Genomic DNA, 24,978 nt, shown 5'->3' with positions numbered 1-24,978 from the left:
CTATGTTCTATTTTTAGCCATGGCGGCCATCTTGGTTGGAAGGCCAAGTCACCGGACACAATTTTTAAAATAGATACCCCAAAGATGATTGTGGCCAAGTTTGGATTAATTTGGCCCAGTAGTTTCAGAGGAGAAGATTTTTGTAAAAGATTACTAAGATTTACGAAACATGGGTTAAAAATTGACTATAAAGGGCAATAACTCCTAAAGGGGTCAACTGACCTTTTTGGTCATGTTGACTTATTTGTAAATCTTACTTTGCTGAACATTATTGCTGTTTACAGTTTATCTCTATCTATAATAATGTTCAAGATAATAACCAAAAACAGCAAAATTTCCTAAAAATTACCAATTCAGGGGCAGCAACCCAACAACGGGTTCTCCGATTCATCTGATAATTTCAGGGCAGATAGATCTTGACCTGATAAATAATTTTATCCCATGTCAGATTTGCTCTAAATGCTTTGGTTTTTGAGTTATAAGCCAAAAACTGCATTTTACCCCTATGTTCTATTTTTAGACGTGGCAGCCATCTTGGTTGGTTAGCCGGGTCACTGGATACATTTTTTAAACTAGATACCCCAATGATGATTGTGGCCAGGTTTGGTTTAATTTGGCCGAGTAGTTTCAGAGGAGAAGATTTTTGTAAAAGTTAACGACGCAGGACGACGACGGACGCAGGACGACGACGGACGACGGACGCAAAGTGATGGGAAAAGCTCACTTGGCCCTTCGGGCCAGATGAGCTAAAAACTAATAAGCACTAGTTTGCATAAACACATATATTCATTAATCTCATATAGTGCTATATACGTTTAATGGAAAACTAAACTAAAAAAAAATAATTTAAAAACTGTAGAAAAAAAAACCCATTTCCCTATTTTCATAGATTTTATTATTCCGATTCCATTGTAACAATGCATACTCAGACAGCAACTGTTTCACTTTAAACTGGGATATTATATTAATTATTTTTGGTTGCTTTACATGCAATTCAACGCGAATTAAAAGTCAGATTATGATTTTTTAGGCATGTAACATGTTAAATATGATAGGAATATTCTTCTTTGATAATCTTAGTTTGATCAGAATGGGAAATACTACAGTAAGGATCGGATACGCCGACTTTTGAATTTCCAGTCTGGGAGCATACATTTTGCAATTGTTCTCATGTTTTGGTGAAGCAACTTTAAGACGTTTCTGCGAGATTAATACATTATTCTGCAGTCTCTAGAAAGATTAATCGATTAGTAATTGATAATAGATTGCTTTTAACATCCAATGGCATTTTTTAAGCAGTAGAATCCTACCTTAATATTACACAATAAAAACTGCCATAAAAGCACAAATTGTGAAGTTTTATTTAATGTATAATAATAATAAAAAAACAGCTGCGCCATGAGTGCATGATACACTCGTTGTCTTGTGTGTAAGTTATATGCAATAATCATAAATAGCTTCTGAGATACGGCGCTACATGTGATAACCCCCCCCCCCCTTTTTTTTTACAAAAAAACTCAATAACTCTAAAATAAAATTTTGAATCATCACAAAAAAAACAAACTAAGAAGTGTGTAAAGTTTTAAGCAATAATCATAAATTGTTTTTGAGATACGACGCGACATGGGAAAAAAAACACACCCCTGTTTTAGTTACGAAATCCCATAACTCAAAAAGTTTTAATCTCATTTTCACCAAAAAAAGTATACAGATCTTTTGACCATCATAAGAAACATCAATATTAAGTTTCATGAAATTTGGATAGGTAGTTCTCAATTTACAGTGCGACATGTTTACGGCGGATAGATAGAGGGACCTCAGACATTTGTATACCATAATACGTTGTCAAAATTTTGACGGGCGTATAAAAATTCTAAAGCAATTGGTATAAAATTGCTATAGATTGCAGGGTAGAGAATACTCCGAATATAATAAGTGAGTTCTTTGAATTCTATCTACAAGTCATTTTGTCTTTAACTTGATTGATTATGTCAGTCACTCTATAATTCAACAGTTCAAGACGAAGAAAACTAAGGTATTTGGTAAAAACTTTTTGTTGACTTTCAGCATATAATTTATCCTTATTTGCGAATTTAGTCCCCACCAACAGTAACTATAATTGAGCATCATACTGGATATATTTAAAAAAAAATAATAATAATAAAAAAAAAATAATAGTACATCTTTGAAGAGTAATTACTCTTTAATATAAAGGGTTCATTTACATTTTGGTTATTTGCCTTATTTGTAGGTCTTACTTAGCTGAACGTTTTGGAATTTTTTAAGATTCTCTCAATCTATCATAATTTCTGTAAAAAAAACTAAACAATTTTAGTAAAATCATCTTCCTAGGTCATCAACTATAAAGGATCAATTGATATTTTCCTTTATGTTTAAAATATTTGTAGGCAAAACTTTGCCAACATTTTTGCCAAATAAAGTTCTGCTCTATAATCTATCAATGTTTCTGTAAAATACAAAAAAAATAAAACAAATTGTGAAAATTTCTCTTTCAAAGGCCATATTTCCTCTAGGTGATCAATAATAATATTGATACTTTTGGTCATGTTGACTTATTTGTAGCCCTTTCTTTGTCGAACATTTTTGCTGTTTTAATTTTCTCTCTTTCTATCCATGTTTCTGGAAACAACTTGTTGAAGGGCAATAACTCCTATGAGGAATCAATTGGTAATTTTGGTCATATTGTCCTTTTTATATGTCTTTCTGTGCTGAACATATTTTTCTGTTCTAAGTTTTTGTCTGTCATAGTTTCTGCATAAAAAGTCTGTCATGGACAATAACTCCTGTAAGGAATCAATGATAAATTTGGTGTTCAAAATTTCTCTTTTTAACAGTTTTCAAGATAATAACCAGACTTTTCATAAAACTATGATTTCAGGGGCAATTATAACTCTAAATTGGGTTGTCTGATTCATCTGAAAATTCCCATTCTTATAGATCTTGACCTTCTGATTTAATTTTATCCAAGTCAGTTTTGCTATCACTGTAATATATTTTGGGTTATAAGCCAAAGTATGGCATCTGTTTGGCTGTGAGGAATGTACAAGTACCCAGCAACATTCATTCAGAAAGGGGGGACATAAATCTGAACCCTCAAGTAGAAAGAGTGCCTTGCAAAAACTCTTTGATGAGTTTGTAGGTGGCTTGTTGCAAAGCAAAAATTCTGTCCTTATCCAATATACCTTTATTCCCCCCTCCCCCAACTGTAATCCCAAGCAGCCTCTATTTGATAATATATGAAATATTTGCCACTGGACATTAAGAAACTTAATACCAATCATAAACTTCTTTTCCATTCTCATGTTTATTTTCACGAGATTTTGTAATGAAAAATTTCTCAACAGTTAAATTTAAATACTTAAATAGCTCAGCAAGCCTCACGCTTTAAATATTGAAATTTATCTATTTCGAGTTGAGAAATAACATAACTCACACTTGCTGCAGTGATGGAATCTATATTTCTTTAAATTTGTGCTTTTTTCATGTTTTCTGATTGGTGTGAGAAAAATATTTCTCATGAGTCTTTTACTTTTCTATACAGAGTTATTAGAACTGTTATTTGTCTTTTCCTTGTTTTTTTACAACTTTTTGCCAAGGTATTGTCTGTTTTCCTTTAGAACCATGTTTAGATATTGCCTGTTGGTGTCTTCTGTCTCTTTTTTGCTGAGGCTTTGCTGGCTGAGTGTAAGTCAAAGTAGTCTAAGTAGTCCAACTACTATATCACAAGCCAGTCAACACTGAGGTTGTAAGTTCGAATCTTGCATGATGGCAGGTGCCCTGACTCCAATCTTAATTGACTAGGATTGTCATTATTACTACCCATGGTCAGTGGTTCTCTCCAGGCACTTCTGCTTCCTCCACCAAATAAAACTGACCACCATGAACAAAACAATAGTGTTAAAAGAGGTATTAAACGCCAATCAATCAATCTTTTTTGTTATCCTCACTTCATTTTAGTTTGGATAGACGGGGGAAAAGTTTGATAAAGAAAATGAAATAAATAATTAATAAATTGGTTTTGTATTAAATACATCATTTAACATTTTATATCATATAAACTGCACATATAGATATGCAAAATCAACACAACCATAAAAATATTTATATATTGGTACAAGGTAAGAAAATAACTTCTTAGGTATCACAATGTAAGCATCAAAAGCATTTAAGCATTTTAAAATTTGTCAGGTTAAAAAAACAGTTTTATAAAAAGTATTGGAATGTTTTGCTTACAATATTGCAATCAAAAACAGATCACAGAATAAGAAAAACATACATACATTACAGCCGATTGCATTGAGTGTGTAGGCAAAGGTAGTATAATTGGTTAGCTTGCTTGCTTGCACTGTAGCTGAACCATGAAGTCAATATTAGGTTAGGTAAACTACCATCCTTTAAGAGTAAACTAGTCTGACAGATTACCAATCTATCTGTCTGTAGGCTATTTCGAAAGGAGGGTAGTATAACTTGCCTATTAATGACTACACGGTTCAGCTATCAAGCAAGCAAACCAAAGATATTACCTTTTCCTACACACTCAATGCAATCGGATGTAAATGTGTACATATAACTGCACATACATTTGGTAAAATGTAACAACCCTATACATTTGAAATAACAATTAAGGCCTTGATTCCATCAATCAAAATAAATTTAATGCTTTTCGTCAGTGTTTGGAAATATAGTCAGAAGGAAAAACAAAGGTGTTTAACCACCTTGACTACCCCTTAAGGTCTCGCATTATTGGTTTATATTGTAATATAACATTTCTACCATATGGGAATCCAGAAATATTGAAAATTATTGACTTTAGTCAAGTAATCTATATTTTGCAGGCCAATTTTATTCTTTACTGCAAAATTCTCATTTTCCATTTACCATAAAAGTTGTACTTAAGGCAATACATGTATTAACAACATCTATTATAAAGGATGAATGGACAATAGAGTGTTATCTTTCCAACATGTGATATGAATTTGACCCCTGTTTTGTAAAATGCTGGTATGCTGGGTTGAATTTTTTTAACATAATAGCTCAGAAAGTAACCGGAAGTTTTGTACACCAAACTAGACTCATTCTTTACTTTTTTATCAATCCTAGAACACAAAAAGCTTGGCAGATAAGCAGCAAATAAAAGTTTTTGGAAAACCCACCTGGAAATCATCACAAGACCTCCAAAAATTAAGGTGAGAATCCAACTAAAAGATAAATACAAAACAAGACTAGAATATACAGTCTTATAGAAGACAAAAATATTTCTATGTTAACACTATAAATATGCATGCTTACACTCAAAGATCAGCTGAAGTACTGCAAAAGGATTTCATACAGCAACATCCTAAATTATATAAGGAAAAATAATATTTTAATCACTATTCCAAACTTGAGTAACTAATAAATGTAAAAGAATGGAGAAGACGTTACTAAGTTGTAAAACTTAGGTCTAATCCATTTGTCATTTTGAAAAATAAAATATGTTTACACTAACAAATGCCATGTGAAATAATCTCTCTTTATAAATATATCTAATGTAAGGGTAGAGACCATATTGAAACTGGAATACAATATAATAAAAACTTAAATACAATATTTGAAACTAGAATACAACATTTGTAACTAGATTACAATATTTGACACTATAATACAATATATGATTGTCCTGTACATGTACCATGTGTACTAAGAGATCAGATATTAAAATAGAAAACATTAAAATAATATCTAAGATGTTTTTCCTTTCATTGCATAAATATATTTAAAATTTTCCTTTATCATAAAAGGTTGCTGAGTTGTAGTGCTATGATTCTTCAACAAGATCAAATATTGTTTTTCCATTCCGTGAGTAAGGTTTTAGATACAACTTTCATATTCAAGTATTGTTCTAGCACATTTCTGATGTCAAACAATGCATCTGTTATTATTTCACAGTTAGAGTCAATTGTTCAATTATGCCAACTAACCTATGGTCAAACAGCTTAACTCATTTACAAAAAAAAAAACTCTAAATTTGTCTATGTCTTAGCCTCTTAGGGTCATAGGTAAAAATGGAATTAAAAACATTTCTGTTTCTTGTGCAAGCAATGATACAATGGTGTTGTTAGATGTTCAGTTACATATATATTATTAAATATATATATTATAAGCATATTTGAATTGAAGCTCATACCAAAAAGCATACAATTGTGAACTATCAATAGGAATGACTAAACATTCAATTAAATGCATGGTTTAAACAGTCAAACACTTTTTACAATTAAGGCAGCATTTCAAAATTGCACATTTTCATCATTACAACAAACAAACATTTTATATTAAAATATATAATTTTCAAATCTAGCTTAAACTTCTTGCTTAACAATAATTTTCATGTAAATTCTGTATAAATATTACATGTAAGAAAACATTTGATCCAAACTCTTAATACATCTCATCTGTACATGGTAATATCAATGTTTAAATAATAGAATCCAGTCAGTTTTTAAGGAGAAGTCTGTATATAATATGGTATTTATAACAAAGCGATCAATTAGAAAAACAAGAACCATTTCCATACTGAATTGAAAATATCGAATATACTTAACTATAAATTAAAAAAATAATTTATCAAGTCATATTTCTAGTCATGTATATTTTGAATGAGCAACTTTTTGTCATTTAAATTTGTTTTTTAAGGCAATAACATTTTACTATCAACTATTTCCATATAAATAGTTAATAGAATTTATATAACCAATACGACCAAAGTTACAAAATACATAAAAAATGCCAGCAGAAATCGTGGCTATGATGTATAAATATAATTTTGTCATATTTTCAAAAAAATAGGGAAAATATACATATATCATAATACTGGTTCAACAATATTTATATCAGATTGGTTTTGTCATTGCAGTATATAATGCCGACTGAAATCACCCATACTTTTAGAGTTTCTTCTGATGTCATCTCTTTCTGAACAACCTTGAAGCAAGACAGACTAGTAAACATACACATATTGCCACCAAATATCCATATAACATTTTATATCTTGCTGGCGTCCATAAAACTGTATAGGACAATTCACCATTCTTTCCTGAAAAAAAAGATCAAATAAAAATGTATTTTGCTAAGTTAATTAGTCTATTGATAATCAATATCTACTGTTCATAATATTTTTTTTAAATAAATAAATACAATATATAAAAGCAAAACTAATCAGGAACTTACACCTTCTTCATTTTTTCAAGGAACATATTTTTACTATGATAACATTTTATCATTGCTGTTCATTATAACGGATGACATTTATTGTTTCAGATTGACTATTTTGTATTATAAATGCAATTTATTTTGCCATGCAAACAAGAGGCATTTTTTAACAGAGGGAGATTGGTATCCTCATTTTGAAAAAAATGAACAGCTATTTGACTTCACCAGGAGCATAAAGTTTTGTGTAGGAATTTCATGAAAATTGGGTGAGGAAAACTAATGTTAAAGTGTGGAAACAAAAGTGGGACAGCGGAAAAGACAGTCAGGTTTAACACTAAAATGCCTAGGCATAAAAATGGAAACACATTATTATTATTATAATTGATTATATCTGAGATATAAAATATAAATTGGGTTATTTTGACTGAAGTCTTTTTTAAGATGAATGTGCTAAATTTAAACACACGAAAAATATAAATCTTCTGATTTATCATGTTTAGAACAATTTGAAAACGGATTCTGATTAAACAATGAAATTAACCTATATACGAGGTGCTTAATTTAGCCTTTTTCTGATAGATAATATCAAATGAACTGTTACAGTAAAGAATTTTGGATTAAAACTAATTCAATTTATTGAAAAAGTAAAACACAATCACACCAATTATATGTAATTAGAAGGGTCAACACATTAAATTAAATATTTTAATAATCCCTTTCATTTCATTATAAGAATAAACAGCTCTTGAATATTATAATGTAACTCTAATTATTCTACAATCAGTCATGTCAGTTTTCATATCAGGACAGGTTTCAAAACAATTTATTTAAGATAATAAATTTAACTATTACTGTGCCTAACCGATCACCTTTGGGGTATTATAATACCTACAGTGTTACCTGGATAAAAAATTGTCAACACAATTTGTCCATTTAAACTGTACAATAGGTTTTGTGAGAGATTATCAATAGGTGGTCATTTAACTACCTGTAGATTTTACCTGGTTGTTTTTTGCCCTAAATTTTTTTTTTCAGGTAGTTAAATGACCACCTATTGATAATCTCTCACAAAACCTATTGTACAGTTTAAATGGACAAATTGTGTTGACAATTTTTTATCCAGGTAACACTGTAGGTATTATTATACCCCAAAGGTGATCGGTTAGGCACAGTAAATTAAAAAAAATGTTGACCAAAAAATACCAAACTTTGCATATCAAAAATTTAATTAATATAAAATATAAGTAAGAAGATGAGTTTTGAATGCAAATGACTCATTGTTTATTATTTTCAGTTCTCTTGTAGTGAAAACCTCCAAAATATGCTGATTTAAGATTTTTCTCATGTACTAACTGATTGTCCATTTTGATTCTTTTCACACTGATGATAGTTGGAATTTGACTAAAGCTATGCTGTATGGGTTTTGGGCAAGAAGCCATACAGTGGCCTAAAGTTGCTAACGTTCTAGGTAATTATAAATCTGGTCTCGGGTTGAGAGTAACTGTTGTCTCATTGGCAATCATATAAATTTTTCATATTATCCCTGTTGACATTTTCTAATAACATGGCTATAACGCATGCACATTGTTTATCAAATTTATCTACATTCTTATTTGAGCATCCCTACTTCCAATATCTACTTACTAATTATAGCCCACACCATATCCTATATTTATCTACTTATAAGTGTCATTTCCCCCATATTTACCAATTTTTTAGAGTGTAACTTTTCCTGTCTACTTACTAATTATAGCCACACCATAACCCATATGAGGCACTCCCATTCTATAACTACATGTAGGTACCATGATTTCTGTGATGGAGAATGGTTTCTCTGTCAAGTTTGTTACCATCCATCCTGTCATGTCTTCTATGTTTCTCTGTTTTACACTCCAGGATGAGTCGTCATCTTTCATACAATCATTGCACAGAAATACAGTGGCCTGCAAATTTCAATCAATGCATATTTTAAAATATGTAGGTTTTTAAAATAAAAGAACCTTCAGTGAGCAAGCTTAAATATCACATGCCCTTCGTAATATTGTACCCTCCCAAAAAAATGGTCTTTGTTTCAACCTTCTTATTTTTCTATTCATCAAGCTCAGTCATCATTTTGTGATGTGTTGTCACCTTCATTCATAATTGAAAAGAAACTGCAAAAAAAATTGAAAGCACTACCATGGCAAAAACAAAACTATAACGGAAGGACTGATCGGATTGAAATCGTTATGTCATAATGAAACACAGCAATCAGAGTTCCTTTGATATTCTCCAAATACTGTTTGGGATTGTTCTCTTTATAAAAATACAACCCATATATGTTCCTTCTATAAGTTTATGACAAAAACAGAAATGTTACAGCATTAAATAGAATTTAATAATGTAAAGCTCATATAAAATAAATATGTGCTGATCCTGAACAGAAGTAAATAGAATAGTTACAAAGCATAACAAATACACCCTTTCCCACAGACATCAGAATTGTATAAGGTGAGTTGCAACCAAAGGAGTATGGAAAGCAGCTGTCATATTTGGAGTAGAAACCTTTTTAAATAGGGCTCTCTCAGTAATCAAGAATCAACAAATTGTGGTTGCCTCGTATAACAAGAAATTGTTTCAAGATTTGATGTGCAAACAAAACTTACATGGAAGTTAATAAAAAATTCACCAATAAAAGTAAATGTCAGGTATATGGCAACAAGACAGTGACCAAGTATTACCATTAACTAGAAACAAATAGGTTAACAAATGACATATTCTAAAACAAATATGTATTGTATAAGCCATTTTATTTATCTACAAAGACTGGTGACAAGAGTTTTCTATCTTGGTATTACACCGTTATGATCATCTTTAGTTTGTATTTGTAAAGCAGTATTCAAATTGAAAATACTTTTTTCAACAACTTACCTTATGCCAGTGTCCTGAGAAAATCAGGTGAGGACGGACTTGTTGCAAGATCTATAAAATTAAGTAAAGAACTAATAATATTTAATTTTAAGAAACTATATACCGCTACATTGACAACAACTCTTAAGAAAAATGCATCTTTTATTGACAACCCTGCATACCATCTGGTATCCACTTAAGGGAACTCTACCAGCACAAAACATAAGAGGCGTTGGTTCAGCAGCTCTTTATTTATCTTTTAAGAAACTAGTATAAAAATTCTTCATCTTATAAATTTTCTTAGTAAAATATTTTCATTAGTTTCTTATAAAACTATTAACATAATTAAACTTTAAATTTGTTAAATATGTGATATGACACCAAATATAAAAGCAACAAAATAGCTTAATAATAGAAACAAATATTACAAGAATATATAAACTAAAAAAAAAAAATATTGACAAAAAAATAACGGTTGTGTTTTGGCAAACATAAAAGACTAGCATAGGAAATAAAACAAATTCTGTTTTCAACAAATTTTGATCAGGTAACGTGTACCGAGTAAAAAGTGAAAAAACTTCTAGTTATCCAAAAAATGTTTTATTGCACTGCTTGAAACACATGTACGTTATTTTGTAAAACGTTAGACAAATAACAAACAATTTTTATTGCAAAAAGTAAAGTAAAAAGGATTGTAGCAGTTAACAAGCATAAATAATTTCAACATAGTTATCCATTAAAAGTTAGAAACACATATATATTCTTATTTCAAACATTAGATAAATAAAAGATATCAGTAATTAACATTGAAGCATAAATATTTAAAAGTGACATGAGAAATGCTAAAATAACATAAAGCAGCATAAAAAATGTAAATAATTATTCACTAAGGTAATTAATGGAAGCTCTGAAGATATTAGAATGTGCATTTTCAGTTACAAGACTTGGTGTTTTCCATATTTATGTGGTACTACAAATGAAAAGTATATAAAAATTCATGAAATCAAAATACTTTTTTCAACACTTCAACTTTTCAACCGGGTTAAAAAAAATCTGCACATTAACATTCAACTTGCACTTTTTTTTCTTTTTTAAAATAATTCCTTCAGGGGGATGATTTCCTGCATATGATGTCAAAAGGTAACCTCTTAAGAAAATGTATTAGGAAACAGTAACCCTTTACATTTAGTCTACTAATGGGTTCCTTCTTGAAATTAAAGCAAATGAATAAAATAGATCTTAAACAAATCAACAATGCATTGTGATGTAGCAACATTCAACCATGCTTTCTATTCTTGAGAAAAACCTACAGGATTAACTCTCATTTTGTCTCTGACTAGAACAGATAAATGGCTGACCAAAACATGGACAGGGGAGGCTTTTCTTGGCCGTACCACCCACACCATATCTTCTGGATTCTGTAATTATATTGGTTCATGTTAAAAACTATCAATAAGAGGCCTTTTATGAACATGATGATAGAGATACTTGTAATGCAACAGTTTTGTACAATTATTTTAGGTCAAATTCATAGGGTATACTGCAAAGTTTATTTTAATTTTGGAGGGTATCTCTGAAATTGAATTAAAAGGTAAAATGTTTTGAAAAATTTTCTTATCCAAAACAATTTAATATGATAAGTAAGGAAACTAACAGTTTACCAATCTAAAATATCACTGTTGCATTAGAAGTATGTCACATTACAATTGTATTACCTCAACATGTATTTTACAGGATTTTAAAGTTTTAATCAACTGGCAAATATACAAGCAAAAATGATTTTTTTTGCATATTCACACATTATAAATACATTACTTATATGCATATTGTGGAAGTGAAATTATTCAAACATTTAAAAAAAAAAAAAATCATGTAAAATACATGCAGTGTTCTCCTTGCTGCTTTATGCTACAAAAAGCATGAATATGTTAGGCAAGTTTAGAATATAATAAAAGTAAGATGATTAGACTTGTTTTTGCAGCCACCAGATTATAGTTTACAATATATCCATTTTCACACATCTGAATATGGTTTTTTTCCATTGAGTTCAATTTTAAACAATTAAAATTTTCGAGACTAATATGACAATCGTAAAGTTTAATTATTTAACTTGGTCAAAACTATTTTGACTGTTGATTCATTATTCATTCCATACTTTTTTCACTAATTTCATAGGTTCAGATTAACCAAATCTTAAAGTTCGATGAATGAAAATTGTTTTTTTTCAGACTTTGACAAAATCCTGAAATCAAACATCTGTGAAAATACTTGTTTCCCTCAATCCACAAAAAGATATTAATCCACAGTATTCAAATGTGTGAAAATTGATATCTGTACACATAACATACAGATTTTAAATAGTACTCAAAGACTTGAAACCTACAGAAATAACAAAAGGTTTATCTCTTGGTAAAATAGTGTTGTGTGTGAGGAAAATATGAATACCAGGACCAAGTTTGTTTCCAAATGATGCCGCAAGCATTCTTTTCTCAAGAAATCTTGGCTCAGGAAACTGCATATCTAACTGTAAAGGACAAATATAGATTTCAAAGAGTATTTGGCATCAACTATGTCAACTTAAATTAAACAAAGGGTTTTCATGATTTTAGAAATGCTTGCTTAAAAGAAATTTGTAAAGTTCTTTTGAGACCTATGAATCAGAGTATAATAAATCATTGAAAGGGATAAATAAAGTTGTAATTTTCAAAGAATATTATTAATATCATTTATATTTTTGAGTCTTTCATATTCTGAAAATATATATTTTTGAAAATTATAATTTTGTTTTTCAAGTTTGTTTACTTTAAGAGAGATTCAATGTTTTTATATAAAGTTGATTTAAGGAATAATAACATCAACTAGCAAATGATTTTATAAACTATTAAAAACAAATTCAGGGAATTAAAATATTTCATAGTACTAACAATGCCCAATGAAAATGAATGTTTGCCATGTACCAGTATTTAATAGGTGTTAATTCTGACATCACAAATTCAAAAAATTTGAAACAATGGAAATAAAGTACTTTCCTGAAGGGGAGATAATTTAAAAGAAAAGAATGAGTATTCCCCCCTTAATCATGTTGTTAAAAGGCCTATTTATCATTCTTAGCTTTGCAACACAACTACAATCAGCTTAAATAATAATGACCAAACAAAAAAATGTGACTATACAACCATACCTTTATGTAATCTATGAACCCAAAAGTAGACACACCAGTCATATTTTCAAAATGTTTTACAAATCTTTCCTCTTTTTTATGTGTTCTGAAGTCTCTGCCTTCTCCACCTATATCATTGTCACCGGGAATATATATCTTCTAATTAAAAAATAGAAAGCATGTAATATTAAGATACATCAAATTCAATTATATTGATCATATTTAAAGAAAAGATCAAGAGGCTCTTTAGAACATGTGCTGATCTCCTAGGTTATGCGCTTCTTCAATCTCCAACATTGCAGACTAGAATAGAATTCATCTAAATCTTTCTTGTTGATCTTGTAAATCTGATAATTTTTTCTGTTTACAATTTCATTCTATCTTCTTTAAATTTTGTCAAAAACACAAAAAAGGGTGAAAAACATTTTCATTTACGGACATTCACTCCTATTATATCCCTATTGATAATAGTAAAATTACTTTAGTCTTTCGTTTGTCTTTTATTTTATTGATAAATAAAAAGATTAATATAATCTGGAATCTGTAACAGAAAGATCACTTGTAATGTCGCAAACATGTTTTAGTAAACATGGTTTTAAGACAAAATAGATATGGGCAAAAGCCAATTAATTGTATACTGTCACTTCACTGTAAATTCAGAAATGTTTGCGAATTTTTGATTTTTGTGAAAAATGGGAGAGGGTTACAGTACTTGCAACCTTAGGCGTTACTGTTTGACGTGAACTTGACTGATCGGTGAATGATCGGTGACGGATGTTTGACTGATCGATGAGTGATCGGTGATCGGTGACCCATAGGATCCGTCAGATAAGTCAAATAACCTATGTGAGAGTTACCCTGACAACTGTCACCGATCAATCAGTAAATTAAATTTATGCACGGATCGGACGGATACGTATATATTTAAAATCCTTATGTAAACCGAACTCCACAGTGTTTACAATCGATGAACGCGGACCTCTACAAAGACACCTTAATTTACACGTTATAATTTGTAATAAAATTAGTTGCAATACAAAAGTAAAAATAGTTTAACAGAATAAGATGCTTAGATCGTTAAATTGTTTGTGTTGATTAATATTTTCGTATTAAATATTATAAACATCAGAGACATATAATACATAATTGTATTATATGACTCTGTTAACATGAACTTATTTCTACGAAAATGGTTATTGTTGACCGCCATTGGATTTTTGAATTTATAATAGTTTCGAATAGGTTGTTTTTTCATGAAATTAAAAGAATGTCAAAGAAATGATATTAAAAGTTTGTTCCCATTGTTTAGAATTACCAAAATTAATATTCTTTTTATCAAATATTGTACTATTTTATTTGCAATCAGTTATTTTTACCATCTTGAGACAAATCTTCCAATTAGAATTGAGATATAATGAGAAATAAAATACTTAAACTTTTATTTTTGTGGAATAAGAATGCAGTTATTGATTTATTTTGATGCAAATTATTAACCGTCATATGATTTCAGTATTTTTTGTACATCAGCATTGGCTGTTCTTCATAAAACATGCTGACTTTAAGGAAAAAGATATTAAATTTTTGTACGCATTACCTAAAATGCAAATATTTCTTCATTTTACTGAAAATTATTGACCGCCATTGGATTTTGTACTTTTTATAGTTTAGAATAGTTTTTTTGTTCATAAAATTAAAAGAATGGCAGAGAAATCATATTGAAATTTTATTCACATTGTTAAAAATAACCAAAATTATTCTTCTTTTTATTAAAAATGATACTATTTTATTTGAAATCAGTTATTTTTACCATCTAGAGACAAGTCTTCTAATCAGAATTGAGATATAGTGAGAATATAATACTTAAACTTTTATTTTTGTGCAATAAGAAAGCAGTAATTGATTTATTTTGATACAAATTATTAATCGTCGTATGATTTCAGTACTTTTTGTACATCATGATTGGCTGTTCTTACTTTAAGGAAAAAGATATTAAATTTTTGTACACGTTGCCTAAAATGCAAATATTTCTCCATTTTACTGAAAAATTATTGACCGCCATTGGATTTTTGTACTTTTTATATTTAAGAATATTTTTTTTTAATTAATTATAAGAATATCAGAAAAATCATACTAAAATTTTGTTCGCATTGTTTAAAATAATCAAAATTATTCTTCTTTTATCAAAAATGATACTATTTTATTTAAAATCAGTTATTTTTACCATCTTGAGACATGTCTTCTAATCAGAATTCAGATATAATGAGAATTAAAATACTTAAACTTTTATTTTTGTGGAATAAGAATGTAGTTATTGATTTATTTTGATGCATATTATTAACTGTCATATGATTTCAGTACTTTTGGTACATAATGATTGGCTGTTCTTCATAAAATAATCTTACTTTAAGGAAAAAGATATTAAATTTTTGTACTCGTTGCCTAAAATGCAAATATTTCTTCATTTTACTGAAAATTATTGACCGCCATTGGATTTTTGTACTTATTATAGTTGAGAATATTTTTTTTTCATAAAATTAAAAGAATGGCAGAGAAATCATACTGAAATTTTATTCGCATTGTTAAAAATAACCAAAATTATTCTTCTTTTTATTAAAAATGATACTATTTTATTGGAAATCAGTTATTTTTACCATCTAGAGACAAGTCTTCTAATCAGAATTGAGATATAGTGAGAATTAAAATACTTAAACTTTTATTTTTGTGGAATAAGAATGTAGTTATTGAATTATTTTGATACAAATTATTAACCATCATATGATTTCAGTACTTTTTGTACATCAGGATTGGCTGTTCTTTATAAAATATGCTTTCTTTTAGGAAAAAGATATAAAATTTTTGTACGCGTTTCCTGAAATGCAAATATTGTTTCATTTTACTGAAAATTATTGACCGCCATTGGATTTTTGTACTTTTTATAGTTGAGAATATTTTTTTTTCATAAAATTAAAATTATATCATAAAAATCATGCTAAAATTTTGTTTGCATTGTTTAGAATAATCAAAATTATTCTTCTTTTTATCAAAAATGATACTATTTTATTTGAAATCAGTTATTTTTACCATCTTGAGACAAGTCTTCTAATCAGAATTCAGATATAATGAAAATTAAAATACTTAAACTTTTATTTTTGTGGAATAAGAATGTAGTTATTGATTTATTTTGATACAAATTATTAACTGTCATATGATTTCAGTACTTTTTGTACATCAGGATTGGCTGTTCTTCATAAAACATGCTTACTTTAAGGAAAAAGATATAAAATTTTTGTACGCGTTTCCTAAAATGCAAATATTGTTTCATTTTACTGAAAATTATTGACAGCCATTGGATTTTTGTACTTTTTATAGTTGAGAATATTTTTTTTTCATAAAATTAAAATTATATCAGAAAAATCATGCTAAAATTTTGTTCGCATTGTTTAAAATAATCAAAATTATTCTTCTTTTTATCAAAAATGATACTATTTTATTTGAAATCAGTTATTTTTACCATCTTGAGACAAGTCTTCTAATCAGAATTCAGATATAATGAAAATTAAAATACTTAAACTTTTATTTTTGTGGAATAAGAATGTAGTTATTGATTTATTTTGATAGAAATTATTAACTGTCATATGATTTCAGTACTTTTTGTACATCAGGATTGGCTGTTCTTCATAAAATATGCTTACTTTTAGGAAAAAGATATTAAATTTTTGTACGCCTTACCTAAAATGCAAATATTTCTTCATTTTACTGAAAATTATTGACCGCCATTGGATTTTGTACTTTTTATAGTTTAAAATAGTTTTTTTGTTCATAAAATTAAAGGAATGTCAGGGAAATCATACTAAAATTTTGTTCGCATTGTTTAAAATAATCAAAATTATTCTTCTTTTATCAAAAATGATACTATTTTAATTAAAATCAGTTATTTTTACCATCTTGAGACATGTCTTCTAATCAGAATTCAGATATAATGAGAATTAAAATACTTAAACTTTTATTTTTGTGGAATAAGAATGTAGTTATTGATTTATTTTGATGGCTATTATTAACTGTCATATGATTTCAGTACTTTTGGTACATAATGATTGGCTGTTCTTCATAGAATAATTTTACTTTAAGGAAAAAGATATAAAATTTTTGTACGCGTTGCCTAAAATGCAAATATTTCTTCATTTTACTGAAAATTATTGACCGCCATTGGATTTTTGTACTTTTTATAGTTGAGAATATTTTTTTTTCATAAAATTAAAAGAATGGCAGAGAAATCATACTGAAATTTTATTCACATTGTTAAAAATAACCAAAATTATTCTTCTTTTTATTAAAATTGATACTATTTTATTTGAAATCAGTTATTTTTACCATCTAGAGACAAGTCTTCTAATCAGAATTGAGATATAGTGAGAATTAAAATACTTAAACTTTTATTTTTGTGGAATAAGAATGTAGTTATTGATTTATTTTGATACAAATTATTAACCATCGTATGATTTCAGTACTTTTTGTACATCAGGATTGGCTGTTCTTCATAAAATAAGCTTACTTTTAGGAAAAAGATATAAAATTTTTGTACACGTTGCCTAAAATGCAAATATTTCTTCATTTTACCGAAAATTATTGACTGCCATTGGATTTTTGTACTTTTTATATGTAAGAATAGTTTTTTTTTATAAAATTAAAATAATATCAGAAAAATCATACTAAAATTTTATTCGCATTGTTTAAAATAATCAAAATTATTCTTCTTTTTATCAAAAATGATACTATTTTATTTGAAATCAGTTATTTTTACCATCTTGAGACAGGTTTTCTAATCAGAATTGAGATATAGTGAGAATTAAAATACTTAAACTTTTATTTTTGTGGAAGAAGAATGTAGTTATTGATTTATTTGGATACAAATTATTACTGTCATATGATTTCAGTACCTTTTTGTACATCAGGATTGGCTGTTCTTCATAAAATAAGCTTACTTTTAGGAAAAAGATATTAAATTTTTGTACGCGTTACCTAAAATGCAAATATTATTTCATTTTACTGAAAATTATTGACCGCCATTGGATTTTCTACTTTTTATAGTTTAAAATAGTTTTTTTGTTCATAAAATTAAAGGAATGTCAGGGAAATCATACAAAAATTTTGTTCGCATTGTTTAAAATAATCAAAATTATTCTTCTTTATATCAAAAATGATACTATTTTATTTGAAATCAGTTATTTTTACCATCTTGAGACAGGTTTTCTAATCAGAATTCAGATATAATGAGAATTAAAATACTTAAACTTTATTTTTGTGGAATAAGAATGTAGTTATTGATTTATTTGGATACAAATTATTACCGTCATATGATTTCAGTACCTTTTGTACATCAGGATTGGCTGTTCTTCATAAAATAAGCTTTCTTTTAGGAAAAAGATATAAAATTTTTGTACGCGTTTCCTAAAATGCAAATATTGTTTCATTTTACTGAAAATTATTGACCGCCATTGGATTTTTATACTTTTTATAGTTGAGGATAGTTTTTTTTCATGAAATTAAAATAATATCAGAAACCAGGTGCTCCGCAGGGCGCAGCTTTATACGACCGCAGAGGTCGAACCCTGAACAGTTGGGGCAAGTATGGACAAAACATTCAAGCATGATACAGCTCTGAATTTGGATTGTGATCAAATTTTTGACATTACATGGTTTTTTTTTACACAAAACAAATGCCAAGATTTTACAAATCAATTAAAGATTTCTTCTTCAAACTTTTTAAATCTAAAATTAAATAGTTGACACAGCATAGGTTTCTGACACAGAATGAATGTGGTCTAATGAACTTAAAAGGTTTTTTTTGCCTTTGAGCAAATCACTATGCTGTTGAATATTAATCCTCTCAAAAAAATGTTTGAAGAAATTTTCTTTTTATTTATGAAATCTGAAATGAGAAAAATTTAACCCCCCCCCCCCCCCCCCCCCCCTTTTTTTTCACATCCCCGTTTCCCTTTTTCAAAACTGATATCAATTCAAATTTCTAATGGAGTTTGCAACAATAACTACTCATTTAAATACATCATAAAATATTAAGATGTAAAAAAACTGCTTGTTATCACTGAATGGTAAAGATTATTTAAATTTATCAGTTGGTAGTAAAAAGTGTATATACATTGTATATTGTATATAACAAAGATTTAAGTTGATTCTGGACAAAGAAAGATAACTCCAATTAAAAAAAATTCTTGCTATTGCACAAATAGGATATTTCTTGCTTACTATTCTGGACAAAGAAAGATAACTCTAATTAAAAAAAAATTTGCTATTTCACAATATTGTGCAATTAGATATTTCTTGCCATTGCACAATACTGTGCAATTGAAAAGACTTGCTATTGCACAATACTTAATATAATAATTTTAGATCCTGATTTGGACCAACTTGAAAACTGGGCCCATAATCAAAAATCTAAGTACATGTTTAGATTCAGCATATCAAAGAGGCCCAAGAATTCAATTTTTGTTAAAATCAAACTTAGTTTAATTTTGGACCCTTTGGACTTTAATGTAGAATTTGAAATTTGAAAACAGGACCAAAAATGAAGAATCTACATACACAGTTAGATTTGGCATATCAAAGAACCCCAAGGATTCAATTTTTGATGAAATCAAACAAAGTTTAATTTTGGACCCTTTGGACCTTAATGTAGACCAATTTGAAAACTGGACCAAAAAAACTTCAATAATCAAGAATCTAAGTACATTTTTAGATTCAACATATCAAAGAACCCAACCGATTCATTTTTTGTCAAAATCAAACTAAGTTTAATTTTGGACCCTTTGGACCTTAATGTAGACCAATTTGAAAACGGGACCAAAAGTTGAGAATCTACATATACAGTTAGATTCGGCATATCAAAGAACCCCAATTATTCAATTTTGATGAAATCAAACAAAGTTTAATTTTGGACCCTTTGGGCCCCTTTTTCCTAAACTGTTGGGACCAAAACTCCCAAAATCAATACCAACCTTCCTTTTATGGTCATAAGCCTTGTGTTTAAATTTCATAGATTTGTATTTACTTATACTAACATTATAGTGCGAAAACCAAGAAAAATGCTTATTTGGGTCCCTTTTTGGCCCCTAATTCCTAATCTGTTTGGTCCTAAACTCCCAAAATAAATACCAACCTTCCTTTTGTGGTCATAAACATTGTGTTTAAATTTCATAGATTTCCATTTACTTAACCTAAGGTTATTGTGCAAAAACCAAGAAAAATGCTTATTTGGGCCCTTTATTGGCCCCTTATTCCTAAACTATTGAAACCAAAACTCCCAAAATCAATCCCAATCTTTCTTTTGTGGTCATAAACCTTGTGTCAAAATTTCATAGATTTCTATTAACTTAAACTAAAGTTATGGTGCGAAAACCAAGAAAATGCTTATTTGGGCCCTTTTTGGCCCCTTATTCCTAAAATGTTGGGACCAAAACTCCCAAAATCAATACCAACCTTCCTTTTATGGTCATAAACCTTGTGTTAAAATTTCATAGATTTCTATTCACTTTTACTAAAGTTAGAGTGCGAAAACTAAAAGTATTCGGACGCCGGACGACGACGACGACGACGACGACGACGACGACGACGACGACGACGCAGACGCCAACGTGATAGCAATATACGACGAAAATTTTTTCAAAATTTGCGGTCGTATAAAAATCATACTATAACTTTGTTCGCATTGTTTAAAATAATCAAAATTATTCTTCTTTTTATCAAAAATGATACTATTTTATTTGAAATCAGTTATTTTTACCATTTTGAGACAAGTCTTCTAATCAGAATCGAGATATAATGAGAATTAAAATACTTAAACTTTTGTTTTTGTGGAATAAGAATGCAGTTATTGATTTATTTTGATACAAATTATTAACCGTCATATGATTTCAGTACTTTTTGTACATCATGATTGGCTGTTCTTCATAGAATAATCTAACTTTCAGGAAAAAGATATAAAATTTTTGTACGCGTTGCCTAAAATGCAAATATTTCTTCATTTTACTGAAAATTATTGCCTGCCATTGGATTTTTGTACTTTTTATATGTAAGAATAGTTTTTTTTTCATAAAATTAAAATAATATCAGAAAAATCATACTAAAACTTTATTCGCATTGTTTAAAATAATCAAAATTATTCTTCTTTTTATCAAAAATGATACTATTTTATTTGAAATCAGTTATTTTTACCATCTTGAGACAAGTCGTCTTCTAATCAGAATTGAGATATAATGAGACTTAAAATACTTAAAATAAATGATTGCATTACTTTTTGTCCATCAGGATTGGTTGTTCTTCATAAATTATGTTTACTTTAAGGAAAGAGATATTATTTTTTTGTACGTATTTCTTCTCATATTGGAAAATATTGTAATTTCAATTGCAATCAGTTGTTATAAATGATTTTCAAATTTTTTTTGTAGAGAATGTGAATGATTCAAGAATAAATTTGCTTATTTCTTTCTTTTTAAGAAATATATTTATGTTTACAACCATTGGATTTTTGTACTTTTTATTGTTTAGGAGTAGTTATCTTTTTTATTAAAAAAAGACTATCAGAAAAATATAATGTAATGTTGTTTGCATTGTTTAAAATTATTTCTATTTCTTGTTAAAAAATACAGCAGTTATTTTTGTAATTTGTTATTTTAAATGCTTCGAGTGTGACGAGAATATAGAAAGTCCGTGATTATGATAAGTTTTTTTTTAAGAATTTTATGATGATAAGGATACAAAAATTTAAAATATTGAAAAAAATAGACTACATTTTTCAATAACTGATTCTTTCATTTTGTTTTTCCCGAGAATGTTTGGAAAATAATAAAATAAAAATCGCGATGTAGACACCGTTTTAGAACTCGCCGGTTTTGAAAATATATAACCTAAATAAAACGAAAAAGACCATTCTTTAATGATGATATTTTAATTTAGGTTTTATCTGTACATTTCTTTTCATTTCAATTTATAAAACTTTGCTAAATAATTAATAAACAAAATGTATCATTCGATTTTCAAGAGTCGCCATTTTAATGAGATTAAACGAAACTAAGATTCCGTAATTTGTATTAGTTTATCATGTGACGTATTCAAATTCAATCCGTCATCAAGGTCGATCGGTACTATCCGTCCGATCAGTCCGATCAGTCAATTACTTTTACTATAAGTCTGACGGATTGCTGACGTGAGTTTGACGCGAACTTGACTGATCGGTGACTGATCGATGACCGCTGACTGATCGCTGAAATAGTAACGCCTAAGGTTGCAAGTACTGTATAATCGCAATAGGTTAAACTCGCATTTTGAAATTTGTTATATGAATTAAAAAGGATTTTTCTCAATATCTCAAAAAATTTAAATGACATATTAGTTTAAAATGACAAAAATGCAATAATAAATGCATGCAATAATTTCTGAAATTACAGATCTTATACATGTACTTACTTTAGTATATTGAGCTGGTGAGAACACATCGTTAAATCTTTGATAAGCATAATAAAACTCCTCATCTGAAGCTGTACTACCCTCGTCAATCAAATCACCCAGGAATAATATAATGTCAGGTTTTACATGATGATAGACTAAGCCAAACGTTCGGGTTAAATATCTACAAAAAATGAGAATAACTGCTATACAAATTCAAGATTATGTTACATGTTGATGGCTTATACATGTAATGCACTGGTTTACAAGATCAGTAGAAAAAAATTGTGCCATTTATCAGTACTCAATAGATTACTTCTTTCTCTTAAGATTTTTCTATTTACAAACTTTGAAAAAGGTTTTTTTTATAAATCAATGAAGATGCAGGTATACAATTTTTTTTATCATCATTTCTTTTTTATCTTTAATATTTCAAATTTTGAATTACCGATGTTTGTTCTACATGAGTAAGTTGCATGGCAATCTGAACTTTTCTGCAGTTGAATATTGGTACGGAATTGTTATATTATGTTTCCATGATTTAAGCTGCATAAAGATTTGTTATAACTAAATATCTTTAACACATTATTATATTGTGTAAAGGGATCTTAATATTTTTAACTAAATGTGTTTTTTTACTACATTTATAACATGTTTACTACATGTATAACTGATAACAGGAACAAATCTTTACCAATACCTGTCACCTTTTCAAAGTATCTAAGAGGACTGGGAATGATAATCAGGCCAATATGGAAAGGCCATATTCTAATCTGTTTACCATATACATATGTATATGTACTTCAAATGAATGAATGATGAAATATACCTAGACTCATTTACTCGTGGCAGCCTGGCCACTTGATATTGTATAACTTTACTATAGGTACATTTAAAAAATTTGTTATATACCTATCTATGTCCCATCTAGAAAATGCTCCTATGGGAAACCTTGGTTCCATCTGGTACCCTTGTAGCTGTGGATCAGATACCAGTAATATAACTTGCTCTTCTTCATAATTTCTTAAAAATAAAATTTTAAAAAATTTTCAAATTCTGATATTCTAAGAGATATGGTTTTAAACGAGGACATACAAAGGGAGGGATGGACAAAGTGAATGCAGTACTGTATATTACCAAATCTGTGAGCAGGGATAAAACGAAAAACTGAAAGTTTATAAAGCATACATCTGTTCATCTTGTTCACGCAACTGCAGTAAAAAATATGTTTATTTTCTTAAAGATATGATCATGTCATTTATCAATCTAACATTTCAGAATTCTGACAACTTGGATGCTTCAATCTGGATGTCTAGATAGTGCAGCAAGTAATATTTCCTTACTGACAGTGACTGTTGTATAAATAACATAACTGTGAATTTACTTTTTTTGACTTGATAGGTTACCATGAAGTACAAAGAATTTCCAGTTAAACTGGTAACAGCAAAATCCTTGCTAAATGTACATATAAAAAAGAAGATGTGGTATGATTGCCAATGAGACAACTCTCCACAAGAGACCAAAATATCACAGAAATTATCAACTCTAGGTCATCGTACAGCCTTCAACAATGAGCAAAACCCATATCGCATAGTCAGCTATAAAAGGCCCCAAAATGACAATGTTAAACAATTCAAACGAGAAAACTAACGGCCTAATTTATGTACAAAAAATTAACGAAAAACAAATATGTAAGACATAAACAAACGATAACCACTGAATTACAGGGTCCTGACTTGGGCCAGGCACATACATACAGAATGTGGCGGGGTTAAACATGTTAGCAGGATTCCAACCCTCCCCCTAACCTGGGACAGTGGTGTAACAGTACAACATAAGAACTAACTATAAAAATCAGTTGAAAAAGGCTAAACTCATCAGATGGATAAAAATACAAATACTACAAATAAATGTGGACATGGCTGGGTACTTGTACATTCCAACAACAAAAAGACACTAAGTACAGATCTGAGAGTACTCACAACTACTGACAGCTAGTTCAAAGCCACTAACAACTAATAAAAAAATCATGCATCTAAGACTAAATGTACATAAGGGACTTGGTGTCAGAATAGTCAACAGAGAGGTTGTAAGTTAAAACCCCATAGCAGGTGTAAGCAACTTCTTATCTAAATAAACTAGGATTGCCAGTTTTCCTGCTGAAGTTTGTTGTTCTCTCTGGCTTCCTAAGCCAATCAAAATTGACCACCTCCCCATATAACTAAGAGTGAGTAAATTGGTGTAAAACAGCATCAATTGAT

The 24,978-nt window shown here is 28.8% G+C and overlaps 1 protein-coding gene across 4 annotated transcripts in view; it reads right to left on the bottom strand.

Moving 5' to 3' along the window:
- Window positions 1–4,024: 4,024 nt before the first annotated feature.
- LOC139489744 (uncharacterized) overlaps window positions 4,025–24,978 on the bottom strand; it is a 30,304-nt gene continuing 9,350 nt past the window's right edge. The window contains exons 3-10 of one of the 4 annotated variants that reach the window (XR_011656228.1): window positions 23,630–23,740; window positions 22,739–22,901; window positions 13,280–13,417; window positions 12,482–12,622; window positions 10,120–10,170; window positions 8,954–9,152; window positions 6,002–7,093; window positions 5,763–5,881 (exon numbers count right to left, since the gene is read on the bottom strand). Coding sequence is in view for 3 of the 4 variants with exons in the window: in XM_071276508.1 (XP_071132609.1) it covers window positions 6,963–7,093; window positions 8,954–9,152; window positions 10,120–10,170; window positions 11,409–11,516; window positions 12,482–12,622; window positions 13,280–13,417; window positions 22,739–22,901; window positions 23,630–23,740 (1,042 nt within the window). In the remaining variant the exon portion in view is untranslated. Of the gene's footprint in view, window positions 7,094–8,953; window positions 9,153–10,119; window positions 10,171–11,408; window positions 11,517–12,481; window positions 12,623–13,279; window positions 13,418–22,738; window positions 22,902–23,629; window positions 23,741–24,978 lie in introns of all 4 variants that reach the window. The other 3 variants (XM_071276508.1, XM_071276510.1, XM_071276509.1) reach the window with 3 other exon arrangements.

The sequence above is a fragment of the Mytilus edulis genome, chromosome 9 (genome assembly GCF_963676685.1).
Source record: "Mytilus edulis chromosome 9, xbMytEdul2.2, whole genome shotgun sequence".
Classification (NCBI taxonomy): domain Eukaryota; kingdom Metazoa; phylum Mollusca; class Bivalvia; order Mytilida; family Mytilidae; genus Mytilus; species Mytilus edulis.
This window is presented reverse-complemented; position numbering and strand designations above follow the sequence as displayed.